The following is a 23,286-nucleotide window of genomic DNA, read 5'->3' on the forward strand; positions in this document are numbered from 1 at the left end:
AGTGTATATTATCAGATACTATTTATTTAGTAAATTATTGTATGCATACATAGACTCCTAGACATCTGTACACATATTTATATATACATTTACACAGACACACACAGACACACACACACACACACTTCAATATACTGTCGCACATTATATTTTCATTTCCTTACAATATTTTGTTTTGTTTTGGTTTTACAGATGCTGCTGGAAACACTCCTATAAATGGTATGATTTTCTTTTTACTATTATAACGCTTTCCAATGTTCTCTTTGTTGTTGGTTGTCTGTGAGTCAGCCTATATCAAGTAGGTTCATGGTCAAAGACACTGAAACTTTTGCATATTGTATTTTCAGAAATTCAGGAGTGGCTCTGTGGTAAGTAGCTTGCTTATGAACCACATGGTTCCGGGTTCAGTCCCACTGCGTGGCACTTTGGGCAAGTGTCTTCTACTATAGCCTTGGGCCGACCAAAACCTTGTGAGTGGATTTGGTAGACGGAAACTGAAAGAAGCCCATTGTATATATGAATATATATATGTGTGTTTGTGTTTGTCCCCCAACATCGCTTGACAACCGATACTGGTGTGTTTACGTCCCCGTAACTTAGTGGTTTGGCAAAAGAGATCGATAGAATAAGTACTAGGCTTACAAAGAATAAGTCCTGGGGCCGATTTGCTCGACTAAAGGCAGTGCTCCAGCATGGCCGCAGTCAAATGACTGAAACAAGTAAATGAGTAAAGAGAATTATTTTGGGATCTAATGCTTTGTCTCATTTTCTTTTAGGGATATTTGGTTACTATTTCTAGCAAGTTGAATGACTGTATAAAGACTTCTTTAGTGACACATACTCTTTTACTTGTTTCAGTCATTTGACTGTGGCCATGCTGAAGCACCGCCTTTAGTCGAGAAAATCGACCCCAGGACTTATTCTTTGTAAGCCTAGTACTTATTCTATCGGTCTCATTTGCCGAACCGCTAAGTTGACTCATTTTTGACAAACACAGACACACAAACAGATACACACACATACATATATATAAATACATATATACGACGGACTTCTTTCAGTTTCCGTCTACCAAATCCACTCACAAGGCTTTGGTCGTCCCAAGGCTATAGTAGAAGACACTTGGCCAAGGTGCCACGCAGTGGGACTGAACCCGGAACCATTTGGTTGGTAAGCAAGCTACTTACCACATGGCCACTCCTACGCCTACATATCCAGAATTTATGTTATATTCCAGCTTTTGTGATGGCAATGGTTTAAGGATTAAATTCTAGCTTTTATTAAATTTACCTGAACTTCAATATGGAAACTAAATTTTTAAATTTATATAGATATATTTAATCATCTTAGACATTGATTACCCTGGACTACAATGTCCAATGTGATGTCTTCTTTCTTTTAGGATGGTAATTGAACAAATGAACTGTTTTACTTCATACTTATCTAGGAGGGAACAAGGCAGGCATTTTGTAGTTGACCGACCTGCTAAAAATAGCAGTGAAATATGTTGGATATTACATTCAGTTGTCTTAGGACAAATCAGATATGTAGGTAGATGTTTTCAAAGACAAGATCTTTAATCATAGGTCTACTCAACCAGGTTTTATGTGGAATTAAACATTAACCATATTTATCTACTTCAAATCTCAGGGATATTTGTCTTCTCACTTTAAATATCATTTGAAATATATTTTCATTACTCTGAAATTCTGAAATTACTATCTTTTTTTGCATTTCTGCCTTATTTTCTTTTTTATTTATAAGTGTTCCACCTTCCCCTTGTAAGTTACAAAATTTACTCCTAAATAATATATTACACATAGATTGTCATTATGTCTTCTTTTCATCTTTATATGTCGGCCACAGCCTATCAACACAGACCACATTATTTGGGTCTGGATCACATTCTTCAGATGTGAACTGCACTCTTCCAATGTGGTGGGTCACAATCTCTCAGATGTAGATTGCAGTCTTTAGATGTGGATCACAAGCCTCAAGTGTAGATCATAGTTGCTGCATGTAGATCAGTCTTTAAATGTGAATCACAGTCTTTATATTCCCTTTTCCTTCTGTTCTTTGTAATTTGTTATTTTTCTTTTATTTCCACTATTCATACAATTTTTTTTTTAGCTTAACTTGCTTGTATACATAACACTGTTAGAAAATTTTTATTTTTCTTCTGTCTTTGCTCATTAAGTGTTATTTCCTTTTTGCTTCTATCTAAAAATCAAATGAAATGGACTACTTTTCCCTTCGAACTTTGCTTTTGTGACCTGGACATCAATGGTTTGAAACTGACCTTTTTTTCCATTACATTTCAGACAGATTCAGCACTGAGTTGCTGAAGCAGAAATATCATTATAGCAAATATTCTCTTCAAAACCAATGACTGACTTGTCAGTTGCTTGACTTTAACCACTTTAGCATGTCCTTTTGTGACTGACAAAATGTACATCTCTGATCATGAGCAGAAATAGTGGTGGGAGCATCATAGCCATGTGTTGGGAGGGATTCTTTGGGGTTTGAATAAAAATAACAAAAGTAAAGTTTGACAGAAATATTAGCCATATTTCATAATTTTTAGGGGTAGACAAATAAGAAATAACAGTTGCTACCCAAGGGCAAAAATTGTCTTACACATTGTAATGCATTCTTGTTTCCATGTGTGCAGGTGTTGTTATCAATTGCAAATCTAATTAATTTTTTTGCTTTTATTTTTTTTAGATGAAAACAATTTGTGTAAGTTTCAATTTATTCCATTAAGTGTTTATGCATGTTATGTGGTGTGACTGCGTACATTGCGATTGTGTATGTATTTGTGTTGTCAGTATTATATATTTGTTGTACTTGTGCATTGTGACAATATGTATTTGTGTGGTTTGCATATATATCGCTAGCCTCTGCACATTCTTTTTTTTCTCTCCTTGTTTCTTTCTGTGTTCCTTTCTGTGGAAGAGCGTAGGCTCGAAACGTTAAAGACTTTTTCAATTCCCGAGCATTATACATATGTATATTTTCGTTTTCTAATGATTTTTTTGTTTTTTCAGATGATGAGGGCAACACTCCTTTATCTGGTATGAATTTATTTTATTATTATCGTCCCTTTTTAATGTTCTCTTTGTTGTTGTTTTGTTGCAGGTCTGCTCTAATCAAATAGATTTATGGTTAAAAGCATGTCATTCATATTATATTATCAGACTATTTATTTAGGAAACATGTCTGTCATTACTTCTTTTTTAGATGGTGGTGTATTATTATAGAGAGATTTAATTACTATTTCTAGCAAGTTGGGTGACTGTGTAAAGCATCTTTAGTGACACTTCAGCTTTTATTGTGAATAGTAATGATTTAAGGATTAAATTTTGGCTTTCTTTCATTAAATTTTCCTGAACTTCAGTATGAAAACTAGGTTTTAAAATTTATATAGACACATTTAATCATCTTAGACAATGGATACCTTGGACTACAATGTTCAATGTGTCTTCTCTCTTTTTAAGATGGTAGGGCAGGATTAAGCTGGTCTACAATTTATGTGACAACCCGACAAGTTTTCAAATATATTAGTTTTCACTTAGTCTGAAGGAATGAACTGTGTTTTACTTCGTATTTACCTAGGAGGGAACAAAGCAGGCATTTTGTGGTTGACTGACCTGCTAAAAGTAGCAGCAGAATTTGCTGCACATTACATTCAGTTGTCTTAGAAAAAGGACAGAATGGATAATGTAGAACAGAAGTTTACAAAGAGAAAGTACTTGATCACAGGTCTACTCAGCCAATTAAACATATTTATTTGAAATGTCTGATATTTATATTCCTCTTGTATACCATTTGTAAAACATATTTTCATTACTCTTCTGAATATTCTGGAATTACTATTTTACTTTGTATTTCTATTTTATTTTATTCAGATAATCTATTTAATTTCTTTCTTTATTTTCAGTTCCATTATTTTCTCCAGATTCACTCCGTAAGTGACAAAATTTATTCCTATATAATAAATTACATATAGATGTTCACTATGTATTATAATCAGTTTTAGATGTGACTCACAATCTTTCAACACACATCGCATTATTAGGGTCTGAATCACATTTTTCATATGGAGATCGCATTCTTCCAATCTGAATTGCAGTCTTTAGATGTGAATCACAAGCTTCACATGTAGATCATAGTTGCTGCATGTGGATCAGTCCTTAGATGTGGATCACAGTCTTTACGTGTGGATTTTAGTCTTCACATGCAAATCACATTATTGAGATGGGGATTACATCATTCAGGCATGTGTGACATTATCCAACTCCATATATCACAGTTTTTACATATGGATTGCAGTTGTTAGATGCAAATCATTGTATTTTGATCTGGATTCATTTCTTCAGATACATATCACAGTCTTTAGATGTAGATGACATGTGGAGCACACTTATTAGACACAGATTACATTAGTGAGATGTGTATCAAGTATGGATTGGAAGGTCGCCTCATCGCTAAAATCAAGCCGATCATCAAATCCGTCATCTTCCAACTTTTCTTGCATTGCAATGCAAAAGTCACAGCAAGCTGGTTTATCAGTGTCCTGCAACTGTTGGACTAACTGTAGCTTGTAAGGTGTCATCCGCAGTCGTCTTTTTAAGATACGCCAAACTGTTGTTGTAGGAAGCTGAAGTTCCCTACTGGCTCTTCTGATCGATTTACGGGGGCTCTGCTCGAAGACAGTTTGAATTCGCTCAACTGTATCATCTGAAGTTGAGGGGCATCCCGTTCTCTTAGCTGGGTACAAACACCCATCCTTCATGAATTTACCATTCCATCTCAATATGGACTTCCTATCTGGTGCCTCTTTTCGGAATTTTGTGCAAAATGCACGTTGAACAAGTGTCCATGATTCAGTTTTTGCAAATTCAAGGACGCAAAACTCCTCTTCTGGTTGAGTGAACGCCATTACTGGATCTGAAAAAAATATGAAAAAATCATTAGCATTACAAAAAAACTTAATGAATTTAGCTTTAAAATGGTATCACTTCCATCTTACTACCAATCATAGTCCAGCAGATATGTGGACTTGAAATGTGCCCAAGACTTCTGGAACACTGTATTATAAAAAGAATGATATTTTATATAATGTGGTCCTAGATACAACTTTAATGAAAGCAAAATAGTTGGAACAGTTTTGATGATATCCCTCCTAGTTTAGGGGTGACTTGGTTAAGCAAGATGATCCAAGGTCACAAAGTTTCTCAAATAATGATCATTCAGTTGAAAAATATGTATTGTCAGCAATTTAGAAGCTTCACCCAAATTATTCTACAGCAATATTAAATATGTTTTAAACCGCTATATATAATTATTCATGGATAGAATGAATTCTGTCTACTGCCCGTTATTGTAAATGAGTATTTATATTTTATTTCTCATTTCTTCTTTTTTTTTTCCTTTTTTACAGAAAACCTACACCAGTAAGTTGTTAATTTTATCATATCTCTCTCTCTCTCTCCCCCTCTCTCTCTCTCCCCCTCTCTCTCTCTCTCCCTCTCTCTCTGGAATAGTCTTCTTAACTATCTTGTATAAATTATTAATCCTCACTATGCTGGTGAAATTTTTACTAGTAATGTAACGTACTAACCATATGCAAATCAGTTCTCAGAATCTTTTTCTATTGGTCAGTGAAAATAAAATGTAAATGCTACATCATGTGAAATCTTGAGGATTTTAGAAAGTATTCCCACTATCAAAAATGAGTCAACTTGGTTCCTAGGTGTACAACTAAATATTCTCAGTTCCCACTCTGTAACGTTTTATTATGTCATGTGATGTTACTATGATCTTTTTTGTTTCATACCACCACAGAGTCAGGGCATTTGTGACAGGTGAAAGGAAGGAAATAGATATATAATAGTAATACTCATTATCTGGGTGATGATTTGCTGGACAAGTGACCATGCTTGAGAAGACCCGACAAGCCAAGTGAAACCACAGTCATGGTTGATGCCAGTACCGTGTTTGTTGGCACTCCGTCACTTACGACGTCGAGGGTTCCAGTTGATCTGATCAATGGAACAGCCTGCTTGTGAAATTAACATGCAAGTGGCTGAGCACTCCACAGACACGTGTACCCTTAACGTAGTTCTCGGGGATATTCAGCGTGACACAGTGTGACAAGGCTGACCCTTTGAAATACAGGTACAACAGAAACAGGAAGAAAGAGTGAGAGAAAGTTGTGGTGAAAGAGTAGAGCAGGTGTATATACACATACATGTATGTATGTAAATACTACACATTTATACACATACACTGAAAATCAAACATATCCACACATAAGCATCCACATACTTCCACGTGAAGGTTCATAGCTTAGTAGATAGTGTATTTGGCTCATGATTTTAAGGGAGTGGTACCAAAATATTTCCTCAAAAATTAATTTCATCTTTAAATCCAAACTTTGTCTTATATCTTGTTTCAGCCACTGGGTTGTGGTCATGCTAGAGCACTGCTTTGAAGAGGTCTTTTTTCTGTTTTGTTTTGTTTTGTTTTTATTGTTATGAATTTATATCAATTTTCTTTTTTCATTTTCTTTTACAGAATCGAAAACAACCATTAAACCAATGCAAAGTCCATTTTTTTCAATTTAGCTCAAATGTAAACATGAAGTGCCTGCTCTACATGATGATCTTCAATAAACACTGAAAAACAAAGTCGGCTGTGATAATCTTTCTACTAGTGACTTGTTGGGACTCATTATTTCGTTATGAAACTATAACAAAGACAGTTCTGTGTTCTATTGTGTTAGCAGTGCTATTACATCATTTGTTAAGGTTATCTATACAGATATTCGATAGAAATTATAACCAGCACTGATTTTGTTACAACATCTCTACACTCTCGGAGTGGTTGGCATTAGGAAGGGCATCCAGCTGTAGAAACTCTGCCAAATCAGATTGGAGCCTGGTGTAGCCATCTGGTTCACCAGTCCTCAGTCAAATCGTCCAACCCATGCTAGCATGGAAAGCAGACGTTAAACGATGATGATTTTGTTGCAATATTTCTTGTTTACATCTCATGTCCCAGATACAAAACATTGTAACAAAAATAAGTGTTGGCTATAATTTCTATGGAATGTCTGTAGAGATAACCTTCAAAGAAAAATCCTTCTATTGTTTTAAACTTTTTTATGAATGTAATGACACCTTGTTAAAACATATTCTATTTATTTTAGACACATTGTTGCTGATACATTGTCCCACCCATTATACATTATACATACACTGTGTGGACCAAACTCCTAAACTAGCCTCTGTCCTTTCAGAACTTTCCAAAATCTCTCTCTCTCTCTCTCTCAATCTTTAGAATGTAGTATGTACCATTCTCAAGAAAAGCAATCTCCCCATCACTACCACTCATCTACCCTTTTTAACATCTCAAAAGTGATGGGAATATTATTGCTATCAGATCTTACCAAACCATTCCAACCAATGACAGCATGGAAGATGCATGTCTTAAATGATGATGATGATGATTCATATGTTTTCCTCTAAGCAAGCACCAGCCCACAGCCTCAAGGCATTGGACTGAAGGAAATTGAAACTGCAGTTGTAACATTAATATTATTTCTCTAACTCTACACAAGAACCTGCAGCCTCCAGGCATGCAATCCGAAAGATCTTTTTCTTTCCAGAAGCTGGAAATATTCATATATACAAATAGGCGTAGGAGTGGCTGTGTGGTAAGTAGCTAGCTTACCAACCACATGGTCCCGGGTTCAGTCCCACTACGTGGCATCTTGGGCAAGTGTCTTCTACTACAGCCTCGGGCCGACCAAAGCCTTGTGAGTGGATTTGGTAGACGGAAACTGAAAGAAGCCCGTCGTATATATGTATATATATATATATATGTATGTGTGTGTGTATGTTTGTATGTGTGTGTTTTTCCCCCCAACATCGCTTGACAACCAATGCTGGTGTGTTTATGTCCCCGTAACTTAGCGGTTTGGCAAAAGAGACCGATAGAATAAGTACTAGGCTTCTAAAGAATAAGTCCTGAGGTCGATTTGCTCGACTAAAAGGCGGTGCTCCAGCATGGCCACAGTCAAAAGACTGAAACAAGTAAAAGAGTAATACATGTAAGTTTTTTTTAAAAATCTTTTATAAACACTCAGTAATGTGAAATGTTAAGGTTATAAACTACAACATTTCTATTTGTTACATATTGGTTTAACCACTAATTCGATGACTGGCACCCGTGCCAGTGGAGCGCTAACAGCACTATCCGAGCGGGATCACTGCCGGAGTGGTTGGTGTTAGGAAGAGCATCCAGCTGTAGAAACTCTGCCAGATCAGATTGGAGTCTGGTGCAGCCATCTGGTTCGCCAGTACCCACTCGAATTGTCCAACCCATGCTAGCTGGAAAGTGGACGTTAAATGATGATGATTGCCAGTCATCCGATCATGATCATTATGAATGTACACAGATGCACATATCGATAAATAGCATTAAATAAATACGGTACAAATATTTTGTAACTGAAAGGCCATTGTTTTGACATCAATAAATTGGAGTGCCATTATAATTGTATAATGTACTTTTCTGGAAACTGTTGTTTTTTTTTGTTTTTTTCTATCATTTTACCATGCATCAGGCATTGAGCATTATTTACATTTGACAGATATTTGTCCTCATCTTGTTTGTTGTTTACACAATGTTTCAGCTGATATACCCTCCAGCCTTCTTCAGGTGTCTTGGGGAAATTTCGAACCTGGGTTCTCATTCCTAAGGTATTTTTCGATGTTATTATTATTATTATTCAGGTCACTGCCTGGAATTGAACTCGGAATCTTGGGCTTAGTAGCCCGCATTCTTAACCACTACGCCATATGCCTGTGGGCAATTATGGAGTGAATTTTAGGGCTTATAAATCTAATATTCTCCTATCCTTCTTTAATACCAGTTCCCATATGTTACTCATATCTGCACTCAGTCTGCTTAGGAGGTTGTTGTGTCCTAGCATATGCACTGCTTCCCTCACTCTTCACGCTAAAAGATGAAACATAAAACTGGCTTCAGTGAGATTTGAACTCGGGATGTAAAGAGCTGAAATACTATAAAGCGTTTGATCTGATGCACTAACAAGTGTACCGAGCCCCAGCCCTTTAGTAATAAGGGATCATAAAATAGGGTGAGATTCCGTCACAACCAGAAAGATGCATGCTAAGCATGAGAGGTTTTGTGTGAACTGTGCTGTTGTTAACACACACACACACACGATGATGGGGTGTATTTACATACAACAAATGCTTTAAGACTGCAATAAAATAGGACAAACGATCAGCATATAATCAAACATTCAGCTGGTTGGAGAGGTGATGATCTTGAAAAGCACTGTGTCCAAGCCTCTTGATGTCCTACATTCATTGGAATGAACTTCTACTCTGTCCAGCATTCAGCTGTATTGGTTTCCTGAAAATACTTCTGATTTTAAACCCCTAAATTTTCACATGCTATGATGAAATGTAGAGCAACAGTCTGTCAATTGATTAAATGTCTTTTTGTTTTTTATGACCATGTCACCAAATGCAGGCAATCACAAAGTACAAAACATTTTCTCTTTAGTTTTCTAATATCCTTTCCCCAACGAAAAGGTTGATTGACAAAGTTATTATGAATGAAACTGCTTCAAAATGGTCCTTCAGAAGGTATAGTAAGGTTTCACAAAGTAAATCTTACAGAATTAAGGTTCCACATGGGAAAATATACAGCTTTTGGTGGAGATAACACAAATACAAATTATGGAGAATGTTTGTGCAGAAGTGTGAAATAATGTTGATTCAAAATTGAAACCAAACAATATTTAACATAAAATTGTGTCAATAAATTATATAAATGGTGAAAATCAGATGAGAAAATATGCAACTTTCAACATACATTCATCAAGGTAGTGACGTTTGTACATAATTTAAAGTTGAATCACAAGACTTGGTTAGAGGCTCCAAATAAAAAATAGAAGAAGAATTTCAGAGTAAACCAATTTTATTTACATTTCAAATTCTTATGAATATTCAGAAAGAATGATGCAGTTGGAACTCTGGAAATTCAGACTTCCACTTGAAATAACAAAATATTTGAGAAAATGGTCCAACACATTTCAGGATTGACAATGGACAGAAGAAATATTATTCCACACCCTTTTGTGTTTAGGTAAAGTTTAAGACCACAATGACATTTCCAAATGACCATTAAGTTACTCCATAAATTCAAGAAGGGACCATGTTATACATGAAATTATAGATATTAATAATAGAATTAGTCTCTTGATAGAATAAATATAATAAATATAAAACAAAACATCTGAATGTATACACTATACATGCCAAAATACCATTTATCTCCTTAAAGTGAGGTGAAATACTCTAGTTTATGGTTTGTATATATTTAGCATCACACACTGATATGAATACAAACATATAGAAAACTTTTTAGTGAGCACGATTACTACAAATATCAGTGATGTGGGTTTTTTTTTGTTGCATTTAAGAATATATATTTGATTACTACAATCAAAAGGTTGAGAGAATGACATAGTTTCTATACTGTACAAATACATTTGTGCTTAATTAAACGGTTACTGTGGGAGAAGGAGATACCACAGCTGTCACAATGATATGGTTTATCCCCAGTATGAATACGTTTATGGACAGTTAAAGCAGTACTTTGGGAGAAGGATTTACCACAGATATCACACTGATATGGTTTTTCTCCAGTATGAATACGCTTGTGTCTCTGTAACTCAGGATTTCGATAAAATGCTTTACCACAGATATCACAATGAAATCGTTTTTCTCCAGTATGAATGCGTTTATGAGCAGTCAAGCCACTATTTCGTGGGAATGATTTACCACAGATATCACATCTATATGGTTTCTCTCCTGTATGAACATGTTTGTGAATAGTTAACTCATCATTTCGAGAGAATGATTTGTCACAGACATCACAGCAATAGGGCGTTTCCCCAGTATGAATACGTTTGTGTCTAGTTAATTGATAATTTAGATTGAATGATCTACCACAGAAATCACACTGATATGTTTTTTCTCCAGTATGAATGCGTTTGTGAGCAGTCAAGTCACTATTCCGAGGGAATGATTTACCACAGAAATCACACCAATATGGTTTCTCTCCTGAATGAACATGCTTGTGAGCAGTTAACTGATCATTTCGTGGGAATGTTTTATCACAGATATTACAGTGATAGGGCTTTTCTCCCGTATGAACACGTTTGTGTTTAGTTAGCTGATTACTTTGATTGAATGATCTACCACAGAAATCACAATGATATGGTTTTTCTCCAGTATGAATGCGTTTGTGATCAGCTAAGTTAGAACGTTTAGAGAAGGATTTAGTACACATATCACACCGATATGGTTTCTCTCCTGTGTGAATACGCCAGTGTTCTGTAAAAATATCTTTACGAATGAAAGCTTGACCACAGATTTCACATCGATATGGTTTCTCTCCTGTATGGTGACGTTTATGAATAAGTAGCTCATCAGTTCGAGAGAAGGGTCTACCACAGATATCACAGTGATATGGTTTCTCTCCCGTATGAATACGCCTATGAGTTGTCAGAAGACTTTTTGTAGTCAATGATTTTTCACAAATATCACACTGATACAAAGTATTTCCTGAGTTTTTCGCCATTTCTTCGGAACAAAAAGAAAACCAAAATCAATCTTTTAACTCATTTCACCATCATTTTCCTTCTTTCTCCACAATATATGGATATTTCACCTGCTTTTCTTTTTATAATTTATATGTAACAAATATTCTTTAAAATATATTTCCATCACCTCTGACCTTTACAAATATCTGAAGATGTTGAAAAATCCTTTATAGATATATCCATTTAGAATGCAGAATTATCTTGTTTTTTTTTTTCCAGACAGTGACTTACACAAATATTTCCTAATAATCTTGCCTAGAATCAAAGAAATTCCCCATAATTTTCCTGACTATATAAATATTATTACATTTATTCTGTATAACATCCTTTGTCTTCAAAACATTATAAATATTGATGATGCTTCTGATGTAAAATAATTTAATGATACCAATTTCATCAAGGACCTGAAATGATAGAGAAACAGAATAAGATATAAAGAATAATTAAACTGTAGAGAATCACCAAAAATTCACATTTCTATGGTGATAAATTGTAGAATACAACTCAACTTATCCAGATTATCACATTATTTCAAACATAACAGAGCAGAGACATGCATATAATAGAGATACATATTATATCATGCCACAGAAAAGAAATGTCTCCTTGTCTTGACATTGTTTGATCGTTGGAAGCAAGTATCACCATCAAGCAAAAAACATCATTTGTTTCTAGTTTTCCATAAATACATCTCTGACCAACAAACATCATTACTTTACTGGGAAACATGAGGATTGGTGACAGAAAGGGTCAGGTAAAAAATCCGTCCAATGTATAATGTCTATACAAGCATGGAAAGGAGAACATTAAAATGAAGAAATGAAGACATATTCGATATATAGAAAAGGAGTAGGTAGGAATTGTATCCAGTGTATTGCAGGGATGGGGGAAGGGGGGTATATATATATATATATATATATATATATATATACACACACATTAAAGAAAGAAATGAAATACTGAAAACGGCAGAGTTTCGAAATAGCAATCAGTTTTATTAGCAATCAAAACAACAATCAGCACGATTAGCAATCGAGAAGGAAAAGGACACTCAGTTAGGTGTTGAAATATTAGAAAAAAGGAAAAAATTCTGAAACCTGTGGATAAAACTTTTTTCTGTATCGTAATTCAAAGAATTGGGAGACTTTTCAATTAGTATTCTTGTGTTTTCCCGAAGAGATATTCCGAAAATCTGTTTTTTAAATATTGTAAATAGTTTAAGCATGATAAATACTCACTTCTACCTGTCTTTTCTGTATCGTTGACACAGAGAAGATCATCCGAGGAAATCGTTACGGTGGATTGTTTGAGGAAAAGAGGAAAACCAAGAAAGACTTTTTTTTATAATAAATATAAATGGAACAATGATAAACTTAGAAATTTATTGCTAACCACAGTTTCGTAGCCATTCCGATAAAAGTACGATTTGACCAGAATTTTTAGGTGATAAAAAGTAAAAAATACATAAAACTTAAATGCAGTATAGCTAAGATGTTAATAGAACATCGTTATTCTCTTCAATCCTGGCTTTACCTGGGCTAAACAACTAGAGGACTAGAAATAACGACTGATTTCCCTCAAATTACACCGTTCAGTCTTGAACCAGAACACTACACTCCAATTTTAGAATATGTATTGACGAAGCTTGCGCGAAATGGAAGACTATATTCCATAATGTATAGGGTTGGGACAAATGTTCGTAACATTTTTTCAATTGATGATTTCGTTTCTCCCGTGTCAGAAGCATATTTCACATATATTTTCTTAAAGGCAACATTTCAACACGTCTTTCTTTACGATTAATTTGTGGCTAGTTTGCTTTTACTGCTTTTACATTAAAAGTGAAAATGATGGAAAATGCGTTACATTTCCGTCATTTGATACTCTATTATATCTCCATAGGTAAAAAAAGATATATGCAGTTTATAAAGTTAGTGCTTTGTCAGACAGCAAATTAACAAATATGTCGGCAGACAGGAACCACTCATGGTGCAGGTATGGTCATATATCCTGTCACAACTTTCTGTCCAAAGCCATCCTTCTAGGCACAGTTGAGGAAGGGTGAAAGAGAGGCAGACAGAGAAAATTTCTAGTTTGACAACATTAAGGACTGGACAGATCACAACACCGTGATCCTGCTACACATGACAGAGAACAGTGTTAAGCCGCAACAGGTGACTGTAATAGTGTCCAGCGTGGCACACCAGTTAAGAGAACTTAGTGATGCCATAGCTGAGAGGACTATTTGTAAGTGGTTAGCTAGGTTTAGGAGTGAAAAGTTTGATCTGATAAACAATGAACATTCTGGCAAGATTACAGTCCAAATGACCAGGATGTAACACTCATCAAAAATAATTCAGGACACGAGACATATTCCACATATCCCATATGAGTTTGATACAGCAATAAAACATACTTGGATGTGTGAATCGCTATAAAGTTTGTGGGGCCTCATAATTTAATAGAAAAATTTTTAGTGGACCCCACTTCTCAGCTGAGAAGTGGGGTCCATTAAGGTTTCACATGGGAAAATGTACAGCTTTTGGTGGAGAAAACACAAATACAAATTATGGAGAATGTTTGTGCAGAAGTGTGAAATAATGTTGATTCAAAATTGAAACCAAACAATATTTAACATAAAATTGTGTCAATAAATTATATAAATGGTGAAAATCAGATGAGAAAATATGCAACTTTCAACATACATTCATCAAGGTAGTGACGTTTGTACATAATTTAAAGTTGAATCACAAGACTTGGTTAGAGGCTCCAAATAAAAAATAGAAGAAGAATTTCAGAGTAAACCAATTTTATTTACATTTCAAATTCTTATGAATATTCAGAAAGAATGATGCAGTTGGAACTCTGGAAATTCAGACTTCCACTTGAAATAACAAAATATTTGAGAAAATGGTCCAACACGTTTCAGGATTGACAATGGACAGAAGAAATATTATTCCACACCCTTTTGTGTTTAGGTAAAGTTTAAGACCACAATGACATTTCCAAATGACCATTAAGTTACTCCATAAATTCAAGAAGGGACCATGTTATACATGAAATTATAGATATTAATAATAGAATTAGTCTCTTGATAGAATAAATACAATAAATATAAAACAAAACATCTGAATGTATACACTATACATGCCAAAATACCATTTATCTCCTTAAAGTGAGGTGAAATACTCTAGTTTATGGTTTGTATATATTTAGCATCACACACTGATATGAATACAAACATATAGAAAACTTTTTAGTGAGCACGATTACTACAAATATCAGTGATGTGGGGTTTTTTTTGTTGCATTTAAGAATATATATTTGATTACTACAATCAAAAGGTTGAGAGAATGACATAGTTTCTATACTGTACAAATACATTTGTGCTTAATTAAACGGTTACTGTGGGAGAAGAATTTACCACAGCTTTCACAATGATATGGTTTTTCTTTAGTATGAATACGTTTATGGACAGTTACAGCAGTACTTTGGGAGAAGGATTTACCACAGATATTACACTGATATGGTTTTTCGCCAGTATGAATACGTTTGTGTCCCTTTAACACATTACTTTGATTAAATGCTTTACCACAGATATCACAATGAAATCGTTTTTCTCCAGTATGAATGCGTTTATGAGCAGTCAAGCCACTATTTCGTGGGAATGATTTACCACAGAAATCACACCAATATGGTTTCTCTCCTGTATGAACATGTTTGTGAATAGTTAACTCATCATTTCGAGAGAATGATTTGTCACAGATATCACAGTGAAAAGGTTTTTCTCCTGTATGAATACGTTTGTGTTTAATTAACTGGTTATTTTGATTGAATGATCTACCACAAAAATCACAATGATATGGTTTTTCTCCAGTATGAATGCGTTTGTGATCAGTTAAGTTAGTACTTTTAGAGAATGATTTACTGCACATATCACACTGATATGGTTTCTCTCCTGTGTGAATACGTCTGTGTGTAGTTAAAATATCTCTACGAGTGAAAGATTGACCACAGATATCACATTCATATGGTTTCTCTCCTGTATGGACACGTTTGTGAATAGTTAGCTCATCAGTTCGAGAGAATGGTCTACCACAGATATCACAGTGATATGGTTTCTGTCCCGTATGAATACGTATATGAGTTGTAAGATGACCTTTTGTAGTGAATGATTTTTCACAAATATCACACTGACATAAAGACTTTGCTAAGTTTTTTGCCATTTCTTAAGAACAAAAGAAAACCAAAATCAATCTTTTAAATCATTTCACCATCATTTTCCTTCTTTCTCCACAAAATATGGATATTTCACTTGCTTCTCTTTTTATAATTTATTTGTAACAAATATTCCTTAAATATATTTCCAATACCTGTGATTTTTAGAAACATCTGAAGATGTTCCAAAGTCTTTAATAAATTTATCTATTTAGAATGCAAAATTAGTTTGTACTTATTCCAGACAGTGACTTACACAAATGTTTTGTAATAATCTTGACTAGAATCAAAGAAATTGCCCATAATTCTCCTGATTATATAAATATTATTATATTATTCTGTATAACATCCTTTGCCTTCAAAAACCAGTTTCATCAAGGACCTGAAATGATAGAGAAACAGTATAAGATATAAAGAATAATTAAACTGTAGAGAATCACCAAAAATTTACATTTCTATGGTGATAAATTTTAGAATACAACTCAACTGAGATGCTTTAAGTATCTAGGAGAATGGGATATGGGCTAATTGACTGCATAAGAGTATTTCATACCCAGTATCAGGCACAGCAGCATCACTGCCCTCAATTTTAAGAGAAAGATGATGCAAACATTGTATACGTTATATAGATTAGAAAGAAAGAGAGAGAGAGAGAGAGAGTTGTAGCAAAAGAGTTTACATAGAAGCAATGTAGAAGTATCTAGTGAGAAAAAAAGACGACTGTACTTAGCATTTGTTGAGCTAGAGAGGCGCTTTGATTGGAGTTTTGATCTGGTGGTCACTAAGTTTGGAATAAATGAATGATGCTTTGTGAGAGCTGCTCAAACCATGTACAGAGGGGCTGTCAGCAAAGTGAGAGTTAATAAAGAGTATAGCTATGAATTCAGTGAGAATGTGGGATTGCAACAAGACTCAGTCTCCTCAAATCCATTTTGTCCATTATAGTCCTTCAAGCCATTACACACTTCAATACCGCCTGCTCGTGTGATCCCATTAAAATTGTTCACAGACTTCTTATTGCAGAATTCATAGTAGAATTAGAAGAGAAATTCCATGCAATGATGTAAAGCTTTGAATCGAAAAACCTCCAGCTGAATTTAGCGAAGATCAAAGTCTTAGTAAATATAAAGAATATAATATCTTGAGAGAAAAGCTGAACATTAGAAGCATCAGTTGTGGCGTGCAAGAGAGACGATTGCGCTGGTATGGACATGTGGTGAGAATGGAGGAGGATAGCTGCGTGAAAAAGTGCCACACCCTAACAGTTGAGGGAACCCGTGGAAGAGGTAGGCCCAGGAAGACCTGGGCTGAGGTGGTGAGGCAAGACCTTCGTACATTGGGCCTCACCGAGGCGATGACTACGGACCGAGACCTTTGGAAATGTGCTGTGCGTGAGAAGACCCGGCAAGCCAAGTAAGATCGTTGCCAGTGCCCCTGGACTGGTTCTTGTGGGGGTGGCACATGAGATGCACCATTTTGAGCGTGGCCGTTGCCAGTACCGCCTGACTGGCTCCTGTAGGATTTTCGAGCGAGATCGTTGCCAGTGCCCCTGGACTGGCTTGTGCGGGTGGCACATAAAAGACACCATTTCGAGCGTGGCCGTTTTCGTGCGGGTGACACGTAAAAGCACCCACTACACTCTCTGAGTGGTTGGCGTTAGGAAGGGCATCCAGCTGTAGAAACTCTGCCAAATCAGACTGGAGCCTGGTGTTGCCATCCGGTTTCACCAGTCCTCAGTCAAATCGTCCAACCCATGCTAGCATGGAAAGCGGACGTTAAACGATGATGATGATGATGATGATAAGACAGTGCTCCAATCAGGAAAATAACCATACTCGATATATAGAAAAGGAGTAGGTAGGAATTGTATTCGGTGTATTGCAGGGATGGGGGAAGGGGTATATATATATATATATATATATATATATATATATATAAAAGAAAGAAATGAAATACTGAAAACGGCAGAGTTTCGAAATAGCAATCAGTTTAATTAACAATCAAAATAACAATCAGTACGATTTAGCAATCAAGATAGAAAAGAACACACAATTAGGGGTTAAAATATTAGAAGAGAGAAGACAAAAAACTTTTTTCTGTATCGTAATTCAAAGAATTGGGAGACTTTTCAATTAGTCTTCTTATGTTTTGCTCTTTTCATTCCCGAAGAGGTTTTACGAAAATCTGTTTTGCAAATATTGTAAATAGTTTAAGCATGATAAATACTCACTTCTACTTTTCTTTTATGTATCGTTGACACAGTCGACTAATAGCATGAGAAGAAGATCATCCGAGGAAATCGTTACGGTGGATTGTTTAACGAAGGTGGAGAAATTAAGAAAGACATTGTTTATAATAAATAGAAAGGAAATATGGATTAACTCAGAGATTTATTACTAACCTCAGTTTCGTAGCCATTCCGATAAAAGTACGATTTAACTAGTGTTTTTAGGTAATAAAAAGTAAAGAATAATTAAAACTTAAATGCAATATGACTTCAATCATGGCTTTATCTGGGCTAAACAACTATAGCAGCAATGTTCTTGCCCAGCACTCTAAAGATAGCGACTGAATTCCCTCAAATTACACCGTTTGGTCTTGAACCAGAGGATCTAGTCTTTCTCATTCACAAAATGAGCGCATACTTAATTTAGCTGAGATTGCTTTCAAATTTGGTGTATCGATGCATCTCTGAATTTTGATTACGATCAACCGAATACTTTATCTCGTAAGTTAAAGAATCTGATGTTATTTGGAATTAAATTTGGGAAATTTGGGTAATTTTAGCCAATCAACAGACAGCGTGGCATTAGCAGCTTGTTACCATGACAACAGCACGCTGTGTTGTCTGTATTGCTGTTGTCTATGCTGATTTTTCACACTTGGTTCTTCACACCACGAGTTTCTTTTCATCCACGGGGTTTTGTTTTAATTTTTCTGTGTCTCAGTATATTACATATTTTTCTGTGTTAGTATTTTTACCTATTTTTCATTTCGGATATCTTTGGGACTCATTGACTCAGCTGGATTTATGATTTCACGAGGTTAATTCTGTTCATAAAAATTTAAATTAGAAGTATCTTTTGAACCGTTAGCTTCACATTTCAACAGCTTAACTGAAATTTAGCCCACATAACAGGAACTGAGAGGGATATCGTGGAACAAAGAAACTGTGGGTTTTTTTTTTTTTTTTTCTTCACAGAGTTTACTTCTGTTTTTACATTAAAAATGAAAATGATGGAAAATGCAGTACATTTCCATCATTTGATGCTCTATTATATCTGCAATGGTAAAAAAAAGATATATGTAGTTTATGGAGTTAGTGCTCTGTCAGGCAGCAAGTTAAATATGTTGGCAGACAGGAACCACTCATGGTGTAGGTATGGTCATATATCCTGCCATAACTTCTGTCCAAAGCCATACCGTGACCATGCTACACATGACAGAGCAACGTATTCAACAGCAACGGGTGACTGTAAAAGTTTGTGCAAAGGTTTGAAATAACGTTGATTCAAAATTGAAACAGATAATATTTAATATAAAACACTGTCAAAACTTTGAAGAAAATGGTAAAAATCAAATTAGAAAATGTGCAACCTTCATCATACATAGATCAAGTTAGTGAATTCTATGCGTAATTTAGAGCTAAAATTAGTAAAAGACTTGATTGGATGTTCCAAATATAAAAGAAGAGAAAAATGATTTAAGAGTAAACAAGTTTTATTTAGATTTCAAATCCTTACAAATATCCACAAAGATTGGTGCAGCCAGAACTCTGAAATTTGAGATTTTCACTTGAAATGACAAAATGCATGAGATAATGTGGTCCACCACATTGTAGCACTGACAATGGCCATAAAAACATTGTTGGGGTTAATTCAAAGATTACTCCACACATTTTGTATTTAAGTAAAGTTTAATATTACAATGATACTTGCAAATTAAAATTTAGTTCTGCAAAAAAGTCATTAAGGAATCATATTATAAATAAAATTATAGATATTACCAACAACAGAGTTAGTCCCTTGAGGGAATAAATACAAGAATACACCTGAATGCACATACTATACATATCAAAATAGATATACAATCCATTTATCTTGTTATAATGATGAAATACTGTAGCTTATGGCTTGTATATACTTATTTAGCATCACACATTGATATGAATATAAACATATATAATACTTTTTAGATGATTACTACAAATATCAGTGACCTGGTTTGTCTCCTTTCAAAATACAAACGTGACTGGTTGAGAGAATGACATAGTTTTATACATTTGTGCTTAGTCAACTGATTACTGTGAGAGAATGATTTACCACAGTTGTCACAGTGATATTTCTCTGGTATGAACACGTTTATGTACAGTTACAGCAGTACTTTTGGAAAAGGATTTACCACAGATATCACAATGATAGGGTTTTTCTCCAGTATGAATACGTTTATGTCCCTTTAAGATGTAACTTTGATTAAATGCTTTACCACAAATATCACAATGAAATGGTCTTTCTCCAGTGTGAGTGCGCTTGTGGGTAGTTAACTGATAATTTCGAGGGTATGATTTACCACAGGTATCACACTGATATGGGTTCTCACCTGTATGAATGTGTTTGTGGGCAATTAATTCAGCATTTCGAGAGAATGATTTGTCACAGATATCACAGTGATAGGGCTTTTCTCCTGTATGAATGCGTTTGTGCTTAATTAACTGGTTATTTTGATTGAATGATTTACCACAGAAATCACATTGGTATGGTTTTTCTCCAGTATGAATGCGTTTGTGATCAGTTAAGTTAGTACTTTTAGCGAATGACTTACTGCACATATCACACTGATATGGTTTCTCTCCTGTGTGAATACGTCTGTGTGTAGTTAAAATATCTTTACGAGTGAATGATTGACCACAAATATCACATTCATATGGTTTCTCTCCTGTATGGACACGTTTGTGAATAGTTAGCTCACCAGTTCGAGAGAATGCTTTACCACAGATATCACAGTGATATGGTTTCTCTCCTGTATGAATACGTACATGAGTAGTAAGATGACCTTTCGTAGTCAATGACTTTTCACAAATATCACACTGATACAAAGTCTTTCCTGAGTTTTTTGCCATTTTGTAAAGACAAAAAAACAACCTTTGTCTTCAAAAAATTATAGATATTGATGATGCTTCTGATGCAAAATAATTTTTTGATACCAGTCTCATCAAGGACCTGAAATAATAGAGAAACAGTATAAGATATAAAGAATAATTAAACTGTAGAGAATCACCAAAAATTCACATTTCTATGGTGATAAATTGTAGAATACAACTGAACTTATCAAGAGTATCACATTATTTCAAACATAACAGAGCAGAGATATACATATAATAGAGATACATATCATATCATGCCACAGAAAAGAAATGTCTCCTTGTCTTAATAGTTGGAAGCAAGGGTCACTATCAAGGAAACAACATCATTTGTTTCTAGTCCTCCATAAACACATGGCTGGTTAAGGGAAATATATAAGTGAGGGTTGGTGACAGGAAAGGGGCTGTGAAAAAATCTGTCCAAAAGAATAATGTCTATATAATCATGGAAAGGTGAGCAATGATACAGTGAGCAGGGCAGCGAGGACAAGATTGAGGAGTGAGATATAAGCATAGAGCACAGTTTCGAAATAGCAATCAGCACTTCATCGGGAAAGAAAAGAAGATGCAATTGGGGATGAAAATAGGTACTACTTAAATACAGAGGTCCAGACGCATCTCTAACCCTAACCCCCCTACGAATGTGCACTGTAAAAACATATCGTTACATAGATGCATCGGGACCTCTGTATTTAAGAAGTAGTGCCCGAAAATATTAGAGAAAAAAAAAATTAAATTTTTGGATAAATCTTTTCTATATCGTAATTCAAAGAATTGAGAGACTTTTCAATTAGTATTCTTGTGTTGTGCTCTTTGCCTTCTCGAAAAGGTATTCCGAAAACCTGTTTGCAAAATATTTTATATTGTTTAAGCACGAGAAATACTCACTTCTACCTTTTTCTTTTTAATGTATCGTTGACCCTGTCGACTAATTGTATGACATCTTACGTGGAAATCGTTGCGGTTGATTGCTTGACGGGAGGAGATAAATCAGAGACTTATTGCTAACCACAGTTTCGTAGCCATTCCGATTAAAGTACGATTTCACCAGCGCTGTTAATCTTTCTAGAAATAGCAGCTGAATTTCCCTCAAATTACACCGTTCAGTCTTGAACCAGAGGACTATATTCCAATTTCAGTATAAGTACCGCCGAAGTTAATGTGCTAAATAGAAGATTATATTCGATAAAAGTTCGTAACATTTTTCAATTGATGGTGTTTAAACAGTGCAGGCGCAATGGCCCAGTGGTTAGGGCAGCAGACTCGCGGTTTCGATTCCCAGACAGGGCGTTGTGAGTGTTTATTGAGCGAAAAACACTGAAAGTTCCACGAGGCTCCGGCGGGGGGAGGTGGCGAACCCTGCTGTACTCTTCCACCACAACTTTCTCTCACTCTTTCTTCCTGTTTCTGTTGTGCCTGTAATTCAAAGGGTCAGCCTTGTCACACTGTGTCACGCTGAATATCCCCGAGAACTACGTTAAGGGTACACGTGTCTGCGGAGTGCTCAGCCACTTGCACGTTGATTTCACGAGCAGGCTGTTCCGTTGATTGAATCAACTGGAACCCTCAACGTCGTAATTCTATAATATCAGGTTGCCAAATTCCCGTTTTTACATCTATTTTAATCTTAACTTTTTATCAATAATTTTAACTGAGGAGCTGCCCAGACTCCATGTTTGTTTTGGTTTCGTTTCTGTTTGGATATCCTTCCTAACACTTTACAGAGCGAGTCCCAATGTTTGTAGATCCTTTCTCACCACATCTTCTTGGATCTACTCCTTCCATGTTTCTTCTACAATTAGAGATCGGTACCTCTTAATGCATTACATGACCATACCAGTGCAGTCTTCTCTTGCATACATCTAATGCCTTGTATACCCAGTTTTTTTTCCCAAATCACTTATATTTTGTCATACATGCACGTTGACAATACCAAAAATCAAATATCAAAAAAACACAGAGAATCCGAGCATTGATCCTGGTACTTCTTACATGCTGAGTGCTCTACCATCTGAGCTAATTCCCACAAAACACTCATTTTTTTTTTTTTTTCTAATTGGCATTTCATCATCATATAATGGAATGCCAATTAAGATGATGGAACTGGCATTCCATCATCATCTGAAAAGAGATAAATTTTGTTCAAACTTGGGAAATAATAAATGAAAATTGTACAGGAAGAAAAGAGCTACAAATAAACAAGAAAACATTATGATAA

The 23,286-nt window shown here is 35.2% G+C and overlaps 4 protein-coding genes across 7 annotated transcripts in view; 1 reads left to right on the plus strand and 3 right to left on the minus strand.

The window, feature by feature from the left end:
* Positions 1 to 8,587, plus strand: part of LOC106867219 (uncharacterized) — a 53,073-nt gene extending 44,486 nt beyond the window's left edge. For 2 of the 3 annotated variants that reach the window (XM_089361898.1, XM_089361899.1), the window contains 3 exons: positions 193 to 219; positions 3,909 to 3,971; positions 6,580 to 8,587. In XM_089361898.1, the coding sequence (XP_089218024.1) occupies positions 193 to 219; positions 3,909 to 3,971; positions 6,580 to 6,629 (140 nt within the window). In that variant the 3' untranslated portion in view covers positions 6,630 to 8,587. Of the gene's footprint in view, positions 1 to 192; positions 220 to 2,724; positions 2,740 to 3,047; positions 3,075 to 3,908; positions 3,972 to 5,443; positions 5,457 to 6,579 lie in introns of all 3 variants that reach the window. The other variant, XM_089361900.1, reaches the window with a different exon arrangement.
* Positions 3,935 to 4,942, minus strand: LOC149132924 (uncharacterized). Its single transcript, XM_089361907.1, has one exon. It carries the CDS (start codon positions 4,940 to 4,942, stop codon positions 4,427 to 4,429), a length of 516 nt encoding a protein of 171 aa, XP_089218033.1. The 3' UTR covers positions 3,935 to 4,426.
* Positions 8,588 to 10,002: 1,415 nt separating the features above from the next.
* Positions 10,003 to 16,310, minus strand: LOC106867225 (uncharacterized). Of its 2 annotated transcripts, none has more exons than XM_052972515.2 (2): positions 16,185 to 16,310; positions 10,003 to 12,114 (listed from the first exon to the last, which is right to left on the minus strand). In XM_052972515.2, the coding sequence occupies exon 2, from the start codon at positions 11,686 to 11,688 to the stop codon at positions 10,576 to 10,578; it is 1,113 nt and encodes a 370-aa protein (XP_052828475.1). In that variant the 5' UTR covers positions 11,689 to 12,114; positions 16,185 to 16,310; the 3' UTR covers positions 10,003 to 10,575. The 2 variants fall into 2 exon arrangements, with proteins under 2 accessions (XP_052828475.1, XP_014767523.1); XM_014912037.3 differs by lacking the exon at positions 16,185 to 16,310 and adding an exon at positions 12,949 to 14,362.
* On the minus strand, positions 14,503 to 23,226 carry LOC106867226 (uncharacterized). The gene is made up of 3 exons (XM_014912038.3): positions 21,957 to 23,226; positions 20,312 to 21,147; positions 14,503 to 15,869 (listed from the first exon to the last, which is right to left on the minus strand). The coding sequence occupies exons 2-3, from the start codon at positions 21,045 to 21,047 to the stop codon at positions 15,076 to 15,078; spliced, it is 1,530 nt and encodes a 509-aa protein (XP_014767524.1). The 5' UTR covers positions 21,048 to 21,147; positions 21,957 to 23,226; the 3' UTR covers positions 14,503 to 15,075.
* Positions 23,227 to 23,286: the final 60 nt, after the last annotated feature.

This window comes from Octopus bimaculoides, chromosome 13, assembly GCF_046866305.1.
Source record: "Octopus bimaculoides isolate indiv1 chromosome 13, ASM4686630v1, whole genome shotgun sequence".
Taxonomy (NCBI): Eukaryota; Metazoa; Mollusca; class Cephalopoda; order Octopoda; family Octopodidae; genus Octopus; species Octopus bimaculoides.

Excerpts from the sequence above, each read along its gene's own strand:
- LOC106867226 (XM_014912038.3), bottom strand. The coding sequence starts at position 21,047 with ATGGCAAAAAACTCAGGAAAGACTTTGTATCAGTGTGATATTTGTGAA. Across the intron at positions 15,870-20,311 it reads TGGTAAATCCTTTTCCAAAA|GTCATCTTACAACTCATATA; the intron begins GTACTGCTGTAA and ends TCACTACAAAAG.
- LOC106867225 (XM_052972515.2), bottom strand. The coding sequence starts at position 11,688 with ATGGCGAAAAACTCAGGAAATACTTTGTATCAGTGTGATATTTGTGAA.
- LOC149132924 (XM_089361907.1), bottom strand. The coding sequence starts at position 4,942 with ATGGCGTTCACTCAACCAGAAGAGGAGTTTTGCGTCCTTGAATTTGCA.